Here is an 18,891-nt window from a genome sequence, read left to right as displayed (position 1 = left end):
AACATATGTATGTATTCTGTCAGATTTGCCCTGCTCATTCAACATATGACTATCTTTACTGGTAAAGGCTATGCTTTAAAGCCACTTGAGGTAATGTCCTACTCTGCATACATAGGAATAAAGTATATCTCTCGAAGGACAGAGAATTAGAATTTAGCATTAGACAGAAATTAAGCAGACCAAGTCACCACGGCATCTTGGTTAAGTTCAGCAGAGTTACAGCTGTGCTGTTAGAAGCTGAGAGCTGCAGCCAACACCAAAACTTAAGGCCTCTATTGATGACACTATTTAAAATAGCATCAACAACTGCATCCATTTATACTCATGGTTAAATGCCTGGGACATCCTGGCTACAAGCTGCAACAAAAATCTTATCATGAAAACCACTCATATGACAACAAATGGAAAGGAAAACATTTCAGTATGCAATCACTGCAGTAACAGTGACAACTACAACAACAGGGACTAAAGTATGAAACAACAGAGCTCACACTCGTTCAAATGTTTTCCATACTAAACTGTTAAAAGAGATTTTTTAAATTTATAAGAACTCCAAAACACTTTTTGAGTCCAGTTATAAATTCCTGACACAGTATGGACCTGCCCCTCTTCTGTGTACCAGCTGTGGATTTTTTAAACTTTATGCACGGAAAAAGCACCTTCCATTTGTTTTGTAAAATCAGATGGATAGAGTACATTGAAATTTCCTGGGAACAGTACAGAGATTCTGTTAAACCCACATGCCTAACCCCCTCTGAGCTTTTATGATGCCCTTCTGTATCACATAAAACAAGTGGACTGCATATTTTACCTGGGCACTTAGCCCTGGACCCGAGTCCTCAGCCTCCACTTTGAATTTGCGTGGCAGGGTCTCCACTTCTCTGATAGCCTCCAAGCTTACATCTTTGGGCAGCACAGCAAAAAGCGATGTGACGTACATGATGATGGACTTCTTATCTGGCAACTGCACCGCCACATCTGGCAGAGTGGAAGCAGGACAGTGGAAGGAAGATGAATGTAGGGAAGAAAGATCAGAGATAGTAAATTGGGCATGAGAGGAAAGAGGGAGAAAGGTGAAAATTGTAAGAAGAAAAGTACCACAGCAAAAAGAGTGAGATGGCAAGATAGCAGTTGGGGTTGACAGGAGGAGATCAGATGAGAAGGTGAGACAAAAAGGCAGACATGTTGTACTGATTAAACATGGCTTTGATACAGGTCAGGTGTGACTGGCTCTTTTGTCGTGACATAAAACAAGCGTCTGAATTTAGCTCAAATACATGCATCCACTTTCTTACAGATCACCAGCCAAACACAACATCAAGGTATTTGCTCCACTGTGTATCTATCCAACTACTGGCAGGACATGAAGGTAGGGTGCGTGAATCAGATACAGACTATATTTTATTATGTGGGAATTTTGGAGATTTTATATCCAAATTTTTACTATAGCCAAATTAAAAAATAGTTTACCTCTGACTGCTGTGTATAAAAATGTCTCAGAATACTAGTACCTTCAGGATCCAGGAGCCTCTCGATAGCTAGCTGGCTTTTGGCTACAGTAAAAGCATGGTCCAGCCTCTCCACAGGGCTCAGCCTGACAACCTGATCCCAGCTGAAGGCACCTGGCCTGAAGACAGAACAAGAGCGGTCATAACTCCGGAGATAATGAGAGCTTTTTAATACACTTTGCAGAGAATATCCTTAGTACATCCTTAGATATAAGTTCATAAATGTTTCAAATATGTACCATGTGTACACACAAGAAGCTTCTCTGAGCAGAGCAGAGGAAGGGCAGACTTGTGTTGAGGCCAGTTGGGTGTGGAATGTGTGTGTTCAGTGATCCACCTAAACCCTAGGCCCAGGTCTAAAACCAACAGCGGCCTTTCTCACACTTCACAGGCCTGTGTGTGTGTGTCACTAGTAGGGACAAGCAGTTACAGAAGGGGGGGGGGTTCTTTGACTCACACACATAGAGCGAAAGCAAACAGTGACATGGCAGGCGTAAACAGAACAAGTCAAGCAGTGTACACACACCCTGCAGGCGCTGACCTGTCAACCTGACCTTCAGACTAGGTATCCTCTCATACACAAATCAACAGAGAGGTTCCTACACATTGGTTTCTTCTGGCAGTGCCTGAAGGCCTAAGTGTGTGTACAGTTTTACATTCAAAGGGTCAAAGGGCATATGACACATATATGGTGTCAGCTTCAAGCTCACAACAACAAAACACGCAAAATGAAACGTGAAAAATGAAACTTTTTTTAACATAACTTGAACACTTTTTAGTAAAACTTGAGCTCTTTAAGCTTAATTACTGCACTTTCTTGCTCCAGTCTGTGCTGAAGTCTCATCTACTTCCTCACCTGAAATGATGGAGGATACCATTGAGAGCCAGGCCATCTGCCCAGCTGGTGGTAAAATTCAGCACATTGACTTCTGGGTATGAGCGTGTGCACTGCCGTACCCAACTCAGCAAAATCTTTTCACTGTTGGTCTGCTGCAGGTTGGACATAATATCCTTCATGATGTCCTTCACCTATAGGAACATACAGAAAGATGAGCAGATCCACAGATGTACAACTTTATGTACCAGTACTAATGCAAATCTACAACAGAAATCTACAACATGTAAAATTGATAATGCACTGGAAGGACACTAACAAACAACTAACAATAATAAAAAATAAACTAATGCTGAAAAAGCATATGTATAATAGCTAAGCTGTTTCAAATTTCAGCAAGGCAAACACACAAAGGACTGGATAATAAGCCTGTTTACATATATGCATGTGTGCACACCAATACTTTTTTCCATCATCTGTTTATATGATCCCTCTGGACCATCTATGAAGAGCAAGTTCATAAAGCAAACAATAATGAGCCTGTGTGTGTGTGTTAGTGTGTGCTAGGAAGGTGAGTGGAAAATTCTCACCTGCCAATGAAGGATAATGCTCCAGATGAGGCCCAATGTCAGCTTGTGGTTCCCATCAACAATATCTGTGCCTCCTATGTTTACTAGGTCCACCTGAAAGAGGTAGCAGAGGAGGATACATCAAAAAATATACATCTATTATGGGTTAATAAATGGTCTTAGGTAGAAGGAGGTGAGTTACAAACTGAGTTTACAAACAGTTTCTGTCCTGTAAGTGAGTTCTGTCTGAGAAACAAGCTTAATGGTTTATCAGCCAAAGAGATCCAATGCTAAATTCAAACGTGCTACATTTTCTTTCCAACTGACAATTCATATTTCAAAGGTAAAAGCAGCTAGTGCGATTATTAGCAAATTTAACTAAGTTAAAAGATTTATATGCAGATTTTACAAACAATTGCAGTCATACTTTACCAAGACCAAACATATTTCAAGTGCAATCATACAAGTGCTGTGAATAGCACTTCATCTTAATGAGTGTTGCACCGTTATAGCTCAATACCTCTGGCCAGTCATCACACAGATTGGATTATACTCTCTTAATTACACCCTTCCAGTGCAACCACTGAAGTGTGTCTGCAGGATCGTCAGGCACTTATCATTTGAGGTGAGGCCAACTGATTACATATAAATATTTTGGAGAGGATCAAGGCACAGAGTAGAACATGAGGTCAAGTGTCTTGTCAAACTATGAGCTGACCTCTCTCTCTCTCTCTCTCCATGCAGAGCTGACCTCTGACCCATCTATAGTTCTAATTAGCCTTACATTGCCCTTCCATCGTGAGTGTTTCTCATTAAACCAAGCTCAAAAATGCACCAAAACAGAACACACTGTACAGCACGTACACAGGCATCACACATTTCTTTGTATGACTGTTGCACTGCATAATGCACACTTGTCTACAGCTAGGCTTGAGAACAAAGTCAAACATGTTCCAGTGATAAATGTCAAATTTTCTAAAGTCTCATTTCCTTTTCTTTCCAGTCAGCAGGCCTTGTGGGAACTCTGGCAAGCTGACAATTTCTTTTGGCTTATGCAGGAGTGAAACCAGCAGGGTTTGCATGCAAACTCCGGCCCTCTGCTACTTCCCATGAGCATGCCCTGCCCCCTTATCTCCCACTGCTGAGGTCAAAGCATTACGACCAGCTATTGTACACAGAAAAGGGGAGTGAAGGAGTGAAGGAGGCAGACAGAGAGACAAAGAGAAATACTCAACACAATGTAGACAACTATGTCTATGAGAGATGAAAGACCAAGGCCATGCACTGCAGTTGTGTAGTTACAGGAAGTGTTTGGTTTTAGTCAAGACTGGAGATAAAAGAACAGCACAAAAAAACAGAGAAAGAACTCTAGATACTCACATTGTTTTGATGCAGGACTTGAAGTACTTTGTTGACGTTGTTGAGAGAGTGCACTCTGGTGGAACCTCGCTCTTTGGTCTGAGGAAGAGGAAATACAGCAGAAATCAGCTGACAACAACTTCACTGTTCACCAGCCAATCAGAAGTTTACAGGAAACTAAAAATAATGCAATTCAACGAGTGCTTGTTTACTTTGGGAGTTCATTTAGTTAATGGAGTGATACACATTTAGACATTTTATCTACAAACATCCACTGTAATGACAGGAAATAAAACCCACAGGTCAAAGCAAATTGCAGGTTTTCCCAATTTATATTGCCAAGAAAAAAGTATGCCATCACTCAGCAGAGTGTTTCACACCTTACATTCACACCCCTTATGCTTTCAGCAGTGTCCATGGGCCAACTTATGCAAGGAATGGCAGGATGAATAACTGCTAACTGCAGATCCCTTTTAAGTCTTCACATACCTCAACCACTCATTAACACCCAATTATAGAATTAGTATTCTGGTATCAGAGAAAGAGGGAGTGTGTGTCTGTGCATGTGTGTGCCAGCATATATGGCAAAGAGACAGTTGGTACTTAGTATGGCCGCAGGTGTTAGAAAGCTGATATGTTGTTGACAGGGTGTCAAGAGATGACACAGATAAAAGAAAACACAGAAGCTTTGTGGTTGGTCACTGAGGACATACATTTGATGCAAAAGGAACACCAGTTTTTGCAGAAATTAGCAGTTGTGCTAATCAATTATATTTGTTTATTGATCCTGAAAGTAGTTATCATATTATACAACTTAATGAATTACTGATAAAACAGGATACCCAATGTGTTTGTAAAATATCTCTGTTTAATTTTGCTAGGAACCATCAGCTGAAACCCCTGTGAGGCTGTGATGTTTACATTAGATTTAACACTGGAGTATACATGAGGTAATGCATGTGCTTGTGCTGGCTTGAAGAGGAAGGGGTCATGTTTCAGTTATGAAAAACACTGCATTTCTCTAATATCACTGGATGAATTGCCAAACACTTTCACAATGTTTCAATAGTACTGACAAAACTGTACTACTCAAACAAATCAACAGGTTTTAGGATGAGATTACTACGTAATAATTAAATTCTAAATCCATATGAAGTGTTGCATTTATCCAAAAACTCACCAGGACAGTGCCAGTGAGGCCCTCCAGCAGGTCCAGCAGCTTCCTCCCATCCTTCAGGTCAGAGAACATGTCTTTGATTGGTGTCTTCCCCGTCTCAAAGCAGAAAACAAACAAAATGGTTAACACCTAGAAGGACAGCTGCCAAATGTGCCTGCGGCTCAGCAGCAATAATCCAGACCGTGTTGTATGACACAATGGACATGTTTAGAAGGAGTCAAAAGAAAATAAGTTGCAACAAACACTACCACAGGAACAGACATTTAACAGTTTGAAACCACCCAAATGATAGAGAGAGAAACTGAAAGTATTTAAAAGCTTAAAAGATTCTATTGAAACGTTTGCAGAGTGCAAATATTTAAACTAGAACAGTTAACAAAATCCTCTGAAACACATTTAATGTAATTTTCTGGTGATGTGTTTATGAGAATAATGAAATATAGCAGCGGGACCACACACATAACAATCCTCAGCACTCTAACAAGGTATAATGTTTGATGAAAGCAAAATCACGTGTTTGGGCTTTTCTGTTCTGAACATGTGTAATTACGTTTTATACTTGTGTTTACAAATTTAGATAATATGCAGCGATTTCTTACTACCTGCAGTCCATTTTTTTCCTGGCTCATAAAGGGTCTTTGCATGACAGTAAGCAGTATGAATAGTCCTGTCTTGCAGAGAGAAATCTATGCATTTTTTCCCTCTCATTTCTGACCATTTGATAAACAAAAGTTCAAAAACCAAATTTAGGAAAGAATCTATCCCTCCAATTGGGAAATAATGCTTTGTTTGAACATGTGGAAATAATTTAATTATCAATTCTTGTAAATTTGGCTCTGGCTACAACTAATTAACTAATTTGGAGCACAGAGACCTTGGGACACAAATAACGCGCAATATCAAGGAGCAGAAGTGCATCTTAATTAGTATCAGTTTGAACTGTAATGTTTCACATTACCTTGGAGAACTGTGCATTTATCCATTTGGTAAATGTTTTCTTCTGTACTGCATCATGTTCATCTGTGGAAAAGAAGAAATGAGTGTCAGGAGGGTGAAAAAGTGTATAAAACCTGGACATAAGCAGTAAGTACAAACTTACTCTAAAGTCCATTTCCACTTGTTTGTATCAGGAATTAACCTCACTTTTAGTTCACTCACACACTGTGACACACTGTGGGTAAATGGTAATTATAGCTGGAGGCGTCACAGCCTAAAAGCAGCCAGATCAATGCTGCTGAAACATTGGAAAATTACAGGAACAAAATTCTGGCATAAAAGGTATTTTTGATAATGTGGGCAAAATGTCAACAGGTGCATGGACTCAGAAGATGTATAATGTTTCCCTCATATCTGTATCCAATTGTACAAATATTTCACATTCTCTTCCCACTTGACTCCCTCGCTCCCTGCTCCTTTATTCTCTCCAACATGGTTCTGTAATAAGGCCTCATTGTGTGTCAGGGAGAGGGTCAGCTGCTTTGATGTGCCTGGGCAATGACTGGCTCCTGTAATGGATCAGAGAAGTTCATACAAAGCCTTGTACCTCAAGATATCTTTACTTTGTCCTACATTTAAAATACTACTGTTAAGAGCATGTTTGAACCCTTTACAGTGTTTTAATTTTTTTTGCCATTTAATTTGAAGGCCTCATTTAGTTGAGAGTTTGTTGCACAGCTTTAACCCTTAGGGAACCGATCAAAAAACAGAAATGCATTAACATCTGCTTTTATACTCAGCACAGCAACCAACGTCTTATTCAGACTGTAATCTGAGGGATAGAGAGATGGTAAAAGTCAAAGTGTGCATGAGCGGTAAACTGCCAATGTCGTTCAACTAGTGGCTGTGTAAAGCACCATGAACTGAACAAAAGGTCAAAGGTTATGATCACCAGCCCCAGCAGTCGTCGGCTTCTTTGTTTGGGGTGCAGAGTGTAAGTTGTGTGTGTGTGTGTGCGGCCGCTGACTGAGTGTGAAGGGGCATAAAAACAAGAATGTACTGCAGGGGGAGACCAGAAGGAGGGGTACAAGAGGTGAAGAGGTGAGGGGGCAAGATAAACAATGGTGGAAGACAGGGAGGTTTTCATTATCTAAACTGAGTGTTTATTGACCCTAAAGGGAATAAATAAAATGAGGAATATGAGAAACTGTTGCCTGTTGATGAAGATTCTCAGTCATCCATGTCATAATACGTAGAGAAGATTGAAGCAAGGCGTCTGGACTTGTAGAGTTTTCTTGAAACTCAACAGGAACAGGAACTGTTGCCGCATTTTCAGTATTATTTTGACATTAGATCCTTTGGGTAGACACTGTATTTCTGGTTTGTGTGTAGCATTTATAACAGGAAATGGACAAGCACAAATTCTATTCATTTCATGTGCTGATGAGAATGATGGAGACTGGGACACTGAGTAATAAGAGCACCTATGTGGAACAAAATAACTGGCTCAGACAAAAGCACAAGACGCCAGTTGCCTTGACTTGTATACACTATATGAGCTTTTGTCTTTGTGTGCTGTTAAAAGGCCCTCATGAGAGTACATTGACCTTCTTTCACATAAATCCTAAGCAGCAGCAACAAAGCCTAAATAATAACGTTGAATGAATAATGTGACAGAGGAAGGATATAGGAGACAAAGAAGAGGTCATGTTGAAAAGGGTAGGTGACATAACTGGTGACAATGAATTACAGAGAATAACTTGCAGGTGGAATGAATGGCTGAACATGTTCTAACAAGGAGGGGGAGGAGGAAAGATAAACAGACCACAAGACAATAAAAATAGCAAAAAAAATGTGCACATGGCCAAAAATCTGAGTGAGGCATCCAAAAGGGAAGGAGGAAAACACTGCCAAGAACATTTTAAAAACAACAAGGAGCAGAAGGTGTAGGGCAGGTATAGTACAGGTATGCCTTCAACACTACATCAATTTTCCTTTTATTATAAGTCCCATGTCTCCTGAGGCCTCCTGCCTTTACAACTTTATCAGGCACCCTGTGGAGGGCCTCTGAGGCATCCGAGGAGAGGGTCCCTGTGAGCTCCGGTCTACCTCACCATCTTGGCAAGACAATAAACCCAATTCATTCACACTGCTCCACCTCACCACAGCACAAGAATGTCTTACTGCAGGGCAGATCAAAGAGGTGACAGGCAAGTGTGTTCAAGAGTGTGTTTTTGTATGAGAAAAGAATAAAGCTATTTATTCCTTAAACAAAAACCCATCATTACACGTGTCCGCTGTCACTTAAGCATTTTATATACCTGCCATCTTGGCCAGACACTTATTATTAATTGATTTTTTTAGTGGCACAAAAATGAAGCTGAGTGTAAACAGATGAGAGGAAGGTGTGTTACAAATGGAAATTAAAAATAAATACACTGTAAACTGGAATTACAGGACTTGTGTCAACTTTAGAATAGCCTATATTCTAACATTGCGAACAGTCATAAACACATCCTGCACACAGTCACACTCTAAGTGAGGAAGAACGTACATTAAACCCCTGTCATATAATGACTCAGATAAAATGCAGTCAAACACACAGTAGTGTCAGCACATATATGTACAGTAAATGTACTGAGAAGTAACATGTGTTTCTTTGACAACAGCCCAACTGGATGTAGTGACTACCGGTATGGCAGAAAGAGAAATCTCAGTGGTGTACTCACTCAGCTCACTGTGCACACAGACCTGCTCTCAATATATTGAGATGTGTGTAAACACTATAAAAGACCACAGTGCTGTGCTATTTGTGCAGAAGGTGAATTCTCAATATTTTACATGCCTCCAGTCCAAAGAATGAGTTAATAAAAATGGTAGCAGTGCCAAACAAAGTTCACAATGCAGATCAAACTGAGCAAAGCACACAAAAAAATGTTCAAAAAAAAAAGCATGGATACACATATGTTCCTCAAAGCAGACAGCTGGGAAAGCAGCAGACACATAAAGTATACAGCCTCAGTCTCACAGGTGGAGAGAGCCTGTGACCACACAGCAGGGAGAAGGGGGGAAAAATGGTGGGAGGCACTGAGGTGAAAATCAAACAAACCATCAGGGTTTCCACGACAGCATCACACAGCAAACATGAGAGCTTAGAGCTTAGACAAACACAGATATTTACAAAGTTTGCCACATCAGTGACCAGCTGTTACCTTTAGCTAATTTAAACTTATTGGCTAATGCTTAACTTCTGCTCACAGCAGAAATTCACAAATAGATGTGCAGCCACTGAACAAGCGCATAAAAAAACACATACTATATCAAAATATTTGAAAGGGTAACAAGAAGGTTAACTATTAAATAAACTAGGATGAGTGTTGCAGAAAAACTTTTTCAATGATGTTGGATGCACAATGCACAGTGCATGCCTTTCTCGGGTCGCTGGTGATGAAGCTCTCTTTTTAGCTATTCAACAGCTCTAAAGAAGAAGCTGCACTCACAAAAAAGTTTCACAAGTTGAACTTCACCTTGATGGCTCTCTGGAAAGCAGCCCAGTTTTCTTGTGTTTTAGTAGAACCCTCACTTCAGACTGGAAGAAGCTTATCTATAGTATACAGGACATGCACAGTCACATACCAGCCATTATCCATCGCTGAACTTACATGTCCTCAAACAAGCGTTCTTATGTAACCAGTGTGTTGGCAGAGATGTACATTTAACTCTGTAGGTTGAAAGGTATGCATAGAATTCCTATAATTTCCCAGGCATTCCTCCCTCCCCTTCTACTCCTCCAATGGTCACTTGTCTAAGCTTGTCCCAGGCAGCACAGCCTTGTTGACAATCTTTTCTTGACATGATCTGGGAATTTGTGAGGAAAACATCAAGAGAGATTAACCCATATCCCCACTTACCATCTCCAAAACACCCCTCTGTAGCCTACATGGGTGCGTGTATTGGCGTAATTAGGTGTGAACGAAAACAATGAGGTGTGGGCAAGCAATGGAATTTTGTAGAGTCAGAGGAGCAGACGAATTGTGTGTGTGTGTGTGTGTGTGTGTGTGTGTGCGTGCGTGCGTGCGCGCGTGCGTGCGTGCGTGCGTGCGTGCGTGCGTGCGTGCGTGCGTGTGCTACAACCCAGGTCACACCACCAAAGCAGAGATGTGTAAGGAAACTAAATTGCTGGTATGGCTTGTAAAAGGGAGGCAGCGATAAAACTGCATTCTTTAAAGAGATGTGTTTAAAATCAGAATGCTACGATATACATTAACACCTTTCTAAACATATCTGGTGCTTTTATCAAACAACACAATGAATCAAAACATCTTAAAAAAATGTCCAGCTCACATTCACTCTGCTACTTCACCTTAACCAGGTTACACAACAGCACCAAAAACACTCTCTTTTTTGGTGCTGTTGCTTCTGTTTGATTCTGCCACACCTGAGTCACACCTAGCTGCCACCAAACCCTGGATGACACACCTGTCAATGGTTCCTACCTCTGAGTTTGAGGACATGCTCTGCCATCATTTAGCACAGGCCACACAGTACTGAACAGCAAAAAAAAAACTCCAAACAACTGGGCAGGAGGTGACAGTCCAAAAGTATCAGCGTATAAAACAGAATCTGATATTCCTGTCTCCCTCTCCTCTGCTTGCCTCTGTCACTCCTTGACCAGAGAGGGAGGAAAAGATCAGAGGAATGCAGTGGCAGCAACAGCAGAAAGAGAGAGGGAGAGGGAGGCTAAGGAGGGGAAGCGGGACACTGTCAATGAAAGGGAAAGGGATTGGAGCTAAGCAGGACAGGACAGGGCAAGCCAAGAGTGGGGAGTCATCATGCATCGTAAGATAGGGGATGAACACAGACAAACACAGAAACACTGTTCAGCACCATCCCAGCATGCAACAGGACAAAACGCAAAAACGCTACCGCAAGATGGAGAGAAGAGACAAAGAATGGCATATCAGCCAGAGACAAATACAGGACACAACACAGGATGATAGTGGTGGCAAGGAGGTGGAGTGGAGGTTTTAACCTTCTACAAAATCTCTCCATTCCCACCTTAAACCCAACAGTGAGGAGTTTGGGTGAATGCTATGTATAGATATGTCATGAATTAAATTTGAGGATGCTAGACTTAGTTATGGGAAAATGTTGGCACACTTGACTCCATCCTCACCAAAAAGCACTATTGCCTTTGCATGCATTAAACAACAAATGCAACATGAAAACAATCCTATCATGTGTTTTCACGTTACTCACATAATGACTTTCTTACAGTTTTGTGAGTGGGGCGCATTATTTTTGACAAAGCCGTCTTTCTGTTTCACTATGAAATCAGAGCCCAACTCTAACACTCATCTACACAATGCTTCTGTCATATGATGAATGACTGGCTGGATCAGGAGGACATCAACCCAGAGATGTATGTTCACACATTTAATCAACATCTTGACTAAAAAACAAAACACAGTAATGCATGCATTAAACATACACTGAACCGATTTTCTCCTGTCGGTATGGCAAAGTGCTGGCAAGTTAAGTCAGGAAGCCTTACCTAGATCAAGACCACTTTCACGCTTTGCTTTTCTTCTGAAAAAGTTACGCTTTCTCCACGACATCCACTTACTTAAATTCATGACAAAAAAAGTATGTTTAAAAACAACACGAAAGAAGTGAAAACAACAAGTCCGGAACAGGAAGACAAGGTGTCAGTGGTGGGAGTGAGAGAAAAAAAAGAAAGAGGAAGTAGAGGTTTGAGAGCATTTATCGAGTGCAATGGGTGGGTTTATTTGGGGTGCTGGGCCAGGCGGTCTGATGTGACATCACACACACACACACACACACACACTTGAGGGGGGGGGTGAGAAAAGTAAGTGACAAAAACAGGGAATGTTTTGGCTTGTCAATTCATATGTTAGTGACAGGTGACAGAGAGGTGTGTTTGTGTGTGGGACATATGCACTGCAGTGACTGACAGCTGATTCTCTACTGCTGGAAACAACAGCTCTCATTTCCCCACGCTGCAGAAAACAGCAGCAGATAAACATGACCCAGAGTGACCCAAACTCTAACGCAAACTGCTGACACCGAGGCCTACAATATTCAGCTCTTTCAGTACACGAAAGTGAAACCTATGATAGAATCTGATTCACTGAATGACAGAAGCATGGCAGCAGACAAACTGTGATAGCTTCTGACATCCTGTGCTGGTCTATGAGCTGTGAAGCTAAGGGAAAAGGTCCATTTGCTCATTGATATATTGAGTCACTGAGGGGCAACTGAACAAACAGTTCTATTCCCACAGAGGGGGGGGGGGAGTGAGAAGAGTAAAAGGGGAAGGGGAAACATGAAGAGAAAGTGTATTTTCCTGCATTCTGTTTTCTCTTTTCCTTTCTGTCACAGAGAGGAAGTGAAGGAGGAAAACCAGCTTGGTCCACTGGTGACCGACTTCCAGACTCTGACTGAATTAAGTCCACTTCCTTCCACAGAGAGTTGCAGCAGCTGGTCTGGTCACTAGTCTGAGGAATGAAATGGCTTGGGTAATGCTAGCCTTGGAAGCAACTGAAGGAATGGGAGACGCAAAAAGATCTTTCCACTGGGCTGCGTCACTCAGAGACAGGCGTCCTCCTCTGTCAGTCCGTCTTCACACACCACCCTGAGCGCATCCATCATCCAGATACTTGAATGGGAGCTCATACACACTGCCATAAACATCTCACTCACAAACACTTCATTTGATTATGGCCGAGCTCTGACTCACAGATGGAAGAAATGAACGAAACCTTTTATTTTCATGTCTCACCACAAATGTTGCTGCAGTTTGCATGGCAGTAAGAGCTGCTTGTTTACCAGCATCCGAACTTGAGTAATTAGTTGAAACGTTACATACAGCTTCATGAAAATAAATTAGAAGTGGATTAAGTCAAGTGTTCTCTGTTCTAAATGAAAAGACTCTGACTGAGACCTTGTGTTGTCCTCTGTTTAACCACTAAAGATTCCTTTTGCACACACCCCAGAAACCACACAAGATCTACGTTTAGCTACTCTTTTTGGCATTGATACTGTTGAGATGCAGGAAGAGTGCAACCCAGAATTTGTCACTGGATTAGGCATACAATCTCAAGTAGAAAATTTGAAATGCTGTGACACACACCAAGGTTCCAGACAGACAAAGAGGGCATCTCTAAAACCTTCTTATGAAAGAGCTTCAAGCATTAACCTTTACTATCAGGGTTAAACTTTGGGAAGGTTTCTCTATCAACACCCTTTCTCTACAAGCTGAAAATCTCTTTCCCCTCAAGGAAACTTCAACTATACTGTCAAGTCTTTGATGTTCAATGAACTGTAGTTTGTGATTTAATGGCGTAATTAACTTTTTTTGTTGTTGTGTCCTCTTCCCTTCAGCCTCCCTTCCTGATATTCAACTTTGATTTCTGTTTGTGAGTCTCAGCAGTCACGAACTGCAAGGCTCTCATGATTTATTCAAACCTAAACATGTTACTGTGATTTGTGGCTTCTGTCTGAGGTATTTCCGTCTGACAGAGGATTTCATCTTTAATGATGGTTATCTCAAGACAAAATTACACAAGTTAGAATTCAATAAATATTTAATGCGGCCACTTAAATGTGGTTTCGGGTGGGTTAAACATAAGTACAGGCACTCTTTTTCTCACACGCAGGCAAGCATGCAGAGAAATGTAGCCCAACCAACATCTAAGAGGAAAAGACAGAAATGCATATGTGCCACAATCCCACGGACCTCCACCCAACTCGTTGGAAAAAGTAGATTCCCACATCTAAATCCTCAAAATGTCTTTTGCAAAGGTGCATAACATGCAACCACAGTGTACTTAGTTTAAGTCTAACCACTTTGGCTCATCCACTTCTGACCGTTCTAAGCAAAAAGTATCAAACAGTAGTGAACTTGTTTTAAAACACTGCTAGTTTCAGCACCCTAAGATGGACAAGTACTATAAACTTGTTAACAACCAGACAGCAATAAAAAGAAAGTGGTTTTTCAATAAAAGAAACCAATTCCTTAAAGGTATTTAGGGAAATACCAGTGTAGCTTAAGGGTTAATTCAAACTCCTTCTGGGCCTCAGCCTGTTTTTTGTTTTAGTAAATCCTGTCATGCGAGGGGTCAGAAGGTAGATTGGTCAACATGGCTTTGCAGGCCTAATGAGCTAGGAAAAAATGGTAGAAAAGGGGATTTAAACTGGAAAGGCTAGCTTGGAAAAGAGAGATACACAGGAGAAGACCTCTATGAGTGTGTTTAACTATCATAGGAACATCCTAAACTGATCATTTTCTGTCATTTCAGCCTTGTCTTGAAGAGTTTTAATGTCATCTGGCATGGGCGGGGTGTCTTCTGTGTGCTGCTTGCACATGAACCAACTAGGCAGAGTCACACAGACAACCGCACCCAGGAGAGATGTTTTGGCCAGTGCCTCCATTCCCAAATTTCCAGCTAGGATTTTGCAGAGTAAGTTTCCTCCCACTTCCCAAGCAGCCAGATTCAGCTACAAGCAGAGGCTTAGATAAACAAAAAGATTTGTCTGCCTATATATATAGTGCTGCGAAGACACATCCAGATGTGTTCCCTGTGGATACTTGGGAAAATTCTCATAGACCCACACAGGACAGTGCTCAGAAACTAGAAAACAAAACAAATTCAGGTCATTTCATCACAGCTACAGTGGAAGTTTCTTTGTTTTGATTTGTGCTGCAAGCTTCCAACACAAGCAAATGCACACCCATTATTTTCCATTTGCATAACACTGCATATCAGTACCCTCACTGTTTTGACCCCTGTGTTGAACTAGGTGGCTAACACTCCAGGTTGCCTTTATGTTTCATCCAACCATTTCTGAACACGTAATTTCCTTTCCTTGCCACACACACAAATACAGTTTTTTCCAAGTTCTTGGTCCACCCTGCTGCAAAAGGATCCATGACATGCAGCTGAGCTAGTATGGTGACAAATCACACCCTCCACACCCCTCCATTCAGTGACATTCACATTCCTGTCCTCCTGTTAGATGCAGCGATATTTCATGCTGCACATCACACCCTAGATGATGTGTGCAATTACAGCAACACTGTCAATTGTACAAGAGACATAAAACATCTGATTTCATTCATTCTATATAAGAATGTACTCTTTCTACCTTTACCTAAAATGTTTAAAACTGTATGCACTCAAAAAGCTGTTGTTGTAACTGACAACAGATTAATAATCTATAATCTGAGAGTAATAAGCAAAAGGGGGAAAAAGAAACAATAGAGAGGACCCGCTCAGGTAACCAGAGCTGTGAGAAGGTACTTCCACAGAGTTCTCAAGTGACAAATAAACAGAGAGTGAGGAAAAAGGTCAGGTGAGTGTTCATTATTGTGTAATGGCTGTTAAACAACAGCCTCTAACCCTGTGGATGATATTTGACCTTTCACATTTGTCTGCACTCTGGAATGGGCAGGGGGGATGGGAAGTGCACAGACGGGATAGGGTAGATAGGACTTCAAGGAGTTATAAGGTAATCCAACCACAACTTTGTCAAATACTTTGTGTGTAAGGATCCTGAACATGGGATTTAGCCCATTCAGAAGAGCATGTGCTGTTTTCCAAAAGAGTTAGGTCAAATTTGCAACTAATGGTTAATCTAATTACAGATTGGCTAGATGTTTTTATTATTTTAAATCAGAGGTAAACAATAGATAGACACTCCATAATCTTCCACAGTTTGGGTTCAATGCTACTTTCTCTGGAAATAACTCATCAGTCAGACACTAGAAACAGAAAGAATTGTGGGACATTGATATCCTTGACTGCCTTATGTGTGACATAACATTCATGTTATTGCATCAAAACCACTTTCATAACTATGTCTAGTTTTAAAATCAACCAAAATATATCATTCTCATCATTAGTAAAATACAAAACAATTCTGCACTTAACAGTTCAGCTAGGAAGCCATGTATGACTCACTTGGGACCAACAGTCATGTAATAAAAATTCAGCAAGAGTGTTTGATGAGCTAAAGTCTGTGTCTACACAGAGCAGAGAGGAGAGGAAGCAGTAAATGGAGAGGGTGATAAACTATGCTTGAGCAACAAAATAAATGCATCATGGTTATTTATTAATACTTGTACCATCCATTATATAACGTGACACACAACAGGCTCATTATTGTTGTAAAAATTGCTCACAAAGTAGTAATTACTCTTGACACACTTCTACTCAACAACTTCCATCCTCATTTTCTACCCTCATCCATTGTTGGCTTGCACAGCAACCTGACACGCTGGAAAAAAATGAACTATCCCCACGCCCCTCAAGAGGAATGAGACTGCACTGTCTATCCTGTCTGCTGTCCTCCATCAGAGGCAGAGCAGCACACACACACACACTTCTGCCTCAACTCATGATCTGAACTCTGGAGCTAAATTAAACATGCGCCAGCTAAAATAACTAATCCAATGCTACAAATTAGCAGAATGTGCTCAGTGTCTCTTTGCTGTATTAGCATGTTAAATGTTGTGTCAGTCAGTGATGATGACAAAATACAGGGGACCTTATGTTTGAATGTACACACTGCACTCCTGGAGAGAAATACTCCAATCTTTCAAACAGGCCTGCATGATGGCCAACACAGACACCACATGAACAAGTGCTCTAATGCTTGTTTTACAAGTGCCGCCTCAGCTGTGAAAACATCCCTCCATCTGTCCACCACACACATTCACACATTCACCTGCTCCTCAGTCACTTCTTACACTATGTCTCTATTCTGACACCCAACCGGATTCATTTAGATGTCACATGATCCATGTTGTTTGTAAAATCTTGAGTGACAGTTACCTTTTTCTTATAGTTCAGTTTGCAACTGATTCTCCTGCTTTAACCTTTTTCACATACTCTCCGAGTTATAAAATAGAACACCCATATATCTGTCAGCACACACACACACACCACAAATATCCATCCTCAAAGTGAAGATAAGAAGGCGAGGCCTGCAGGTTACCTCGACTCAGACGTGCTGTGGAGCTAGTGTGCAGCTATGGTACGTGCAAAATTTTCCGCTCTCTACTATAAAAAAATATTACTTTCGGGGTTGCTAAGGAAACCTGAATCTTTGTAAGAAAAGCATTGTGGTCTGGAGACAAGAGTTGTAAATTACAAACTCCATCGGCACAGTGGAATTTCTGGCATGGAATGTGCCAGAGCTCTGAGGCTGAGTGGGTGAGGAAAGCTGGCACATGGACTGGACTTTTTGTATTTACTGTATTCAGCTGTTTATAGACAAGACCACTACAGCAAGGATGGAGAGATGCACATGAAACACTAAACACTATCAAACTACATGCATTATATGTCAGTGATTTAGCTTACTGCTGGTTTCAAACTACTGTGTGAAATGTTTGTCTCTACCTACTGGCAGTCACAATAATTACATAAACAACAGCCACATGTGTGAAGACATATATGTGTATGACAAATACAATTTATTGTTGTATTTCCCACTCAGTTGATGTAAGCTAAAGTATCAGAATAATCTATGCATAACTTGCACAACAGCTTGTTTGTGTGTCATCCTCTCTCGTAGAGGTTGTGGCGTCTACAAAAGATTAACCTATGGAATGGAATGATCCACAGAGAAAGAGATCACTGGGTGTGGCGCTCTGAGCCCATCCCTGCATTCTTGTCTTTTCTTTTTCTCTGCTGCCATTGGTCACCTTTCCTGTGACTTTCTCTTTCTCCTTCACACACGTGTTACAGTCAACCATCTCCAGTTCCCTTTATGCCGTTCTCTTTATGCCTTTGTTGCTTGCTGTGCCTCTGTCCCTTTTCCCCTTGCCTCCATGGGAACTGAGGTTAACCATGCACAACAGGATTCTGGCTCTGACAGTGTTTCCTTTCAGTCACTACTCTTGTGCATGTACAACAAACGTCTGTGCTGCTGTGAGATATTTTACTTAAAGATCCCTGAATGATCTGACTTTTGAAGCTAAACACTGCTTACATGGTGTAGATGCTGTGTGTGCTAAAGAACAGGAATTAGTTGAACATAAAGTCACTTTAACAAAATTAAAAACAGCAAAACTTAAAAAAAAGAAACACACCAGATCTCCACTTGATGATGTCGTTGAACTCTTCATTAGCTCCTCCCTCTGTGATGTCACTAGGAGAGGCCATTGTAATCCAATAGTAGTGAAGGTGAAAATCAGTAACAGCCCTCTTTCTACACCTGGAAGCAAGAGTTATAATGATTTAGTGCATCCTACAGTTTCAGATTTGTTCTTGCTATCAGCTCTGGTCTGCTTTTATAAGACATTCAGCAGTAGAATCAGATCTCAGACCAGAAGTCTGGCCTGTTATGAGAGGCAACCTAGCATGGTAAAATACTCACAGTGCTTGGAAGAAACAAGTTTTACACCACAGAATTGGGCTGCCCATTGATTTTTGTGTAAAATGACTGGCTTCGTTTGGTGTTTATTAACCTCTGGAATAA

General features: G+C 41.1%; 1 protein-coding gene across 4 annotated transcripts in view; it reads right to left on the bottom strand.

Annotated features, from left to right (window-relative positions):
- Positions 1-18,891, bottom strand: part of utrn (utrophin) — a 145,431-nt gene that overhangs the window by 125,145 nt on the left and 1,395 nt on the right. For 2 of the 4 annotated variants that reach the window (XM_028397311.1, XM_028397313.1), the window contains exons 1-8: positions 11,939-12,090; positions 6,407-6,468; positions 5,452-5,544; positions 4,293-4,370; positions 2,934-3,026; positions 2,365-2,537; positions 1,512-1,627; positions 812-978 (exon numbers count right to left, since the gene is read on the bottom strand). In XM_028397311.1, the coding sequence (XP_028253112.1) occupies positions 812-978; positions 1,512-1,627; positions 2,365-2,537; positions 2,934-3,026; positions 4,293-4,370; positions 5,452-5,544; positions 6,407-6,468; positions 11,939-12,020 (864 nt within the window). In that variant the 5' untranslated portion in view covers positions 12,021-12,090. Of the gene's footprint in view, positions 1-811; positions 979-1,511; positions 1,628-2,364; positions 2,538-2,933; positions 3,027-4,292; positions 4,371-5,451; positions 5,545-6,406; positions 6,469-10,880; positions 10,924-11,938; positions 12,091-18,502; positions 18,628-18,891 lie in introns of those variants that run through there. The other 2 variants (XM_028397312.1, XM_028397316.1) reach the window with 2 other exon arrangements.

Source organism: Parambassis ranga, chromosome 24 (genome assembly GCF_900634625.1).
Source record: "Parambassis ranga chromosome 24, fParRan2.1, whole genome shotgun sequence".
Classification (NCBI taxonomy): domain Eukaryota; kingdom Metazoa; phylum Chordata; class Actinopteri; family Ambassidae; genus Parambassis; species Parambassis ranga.
Note: the sequence above shows the minus strand (reverse complement) of the source record. Positions and strands in the feature narration are given on the sequence as shown.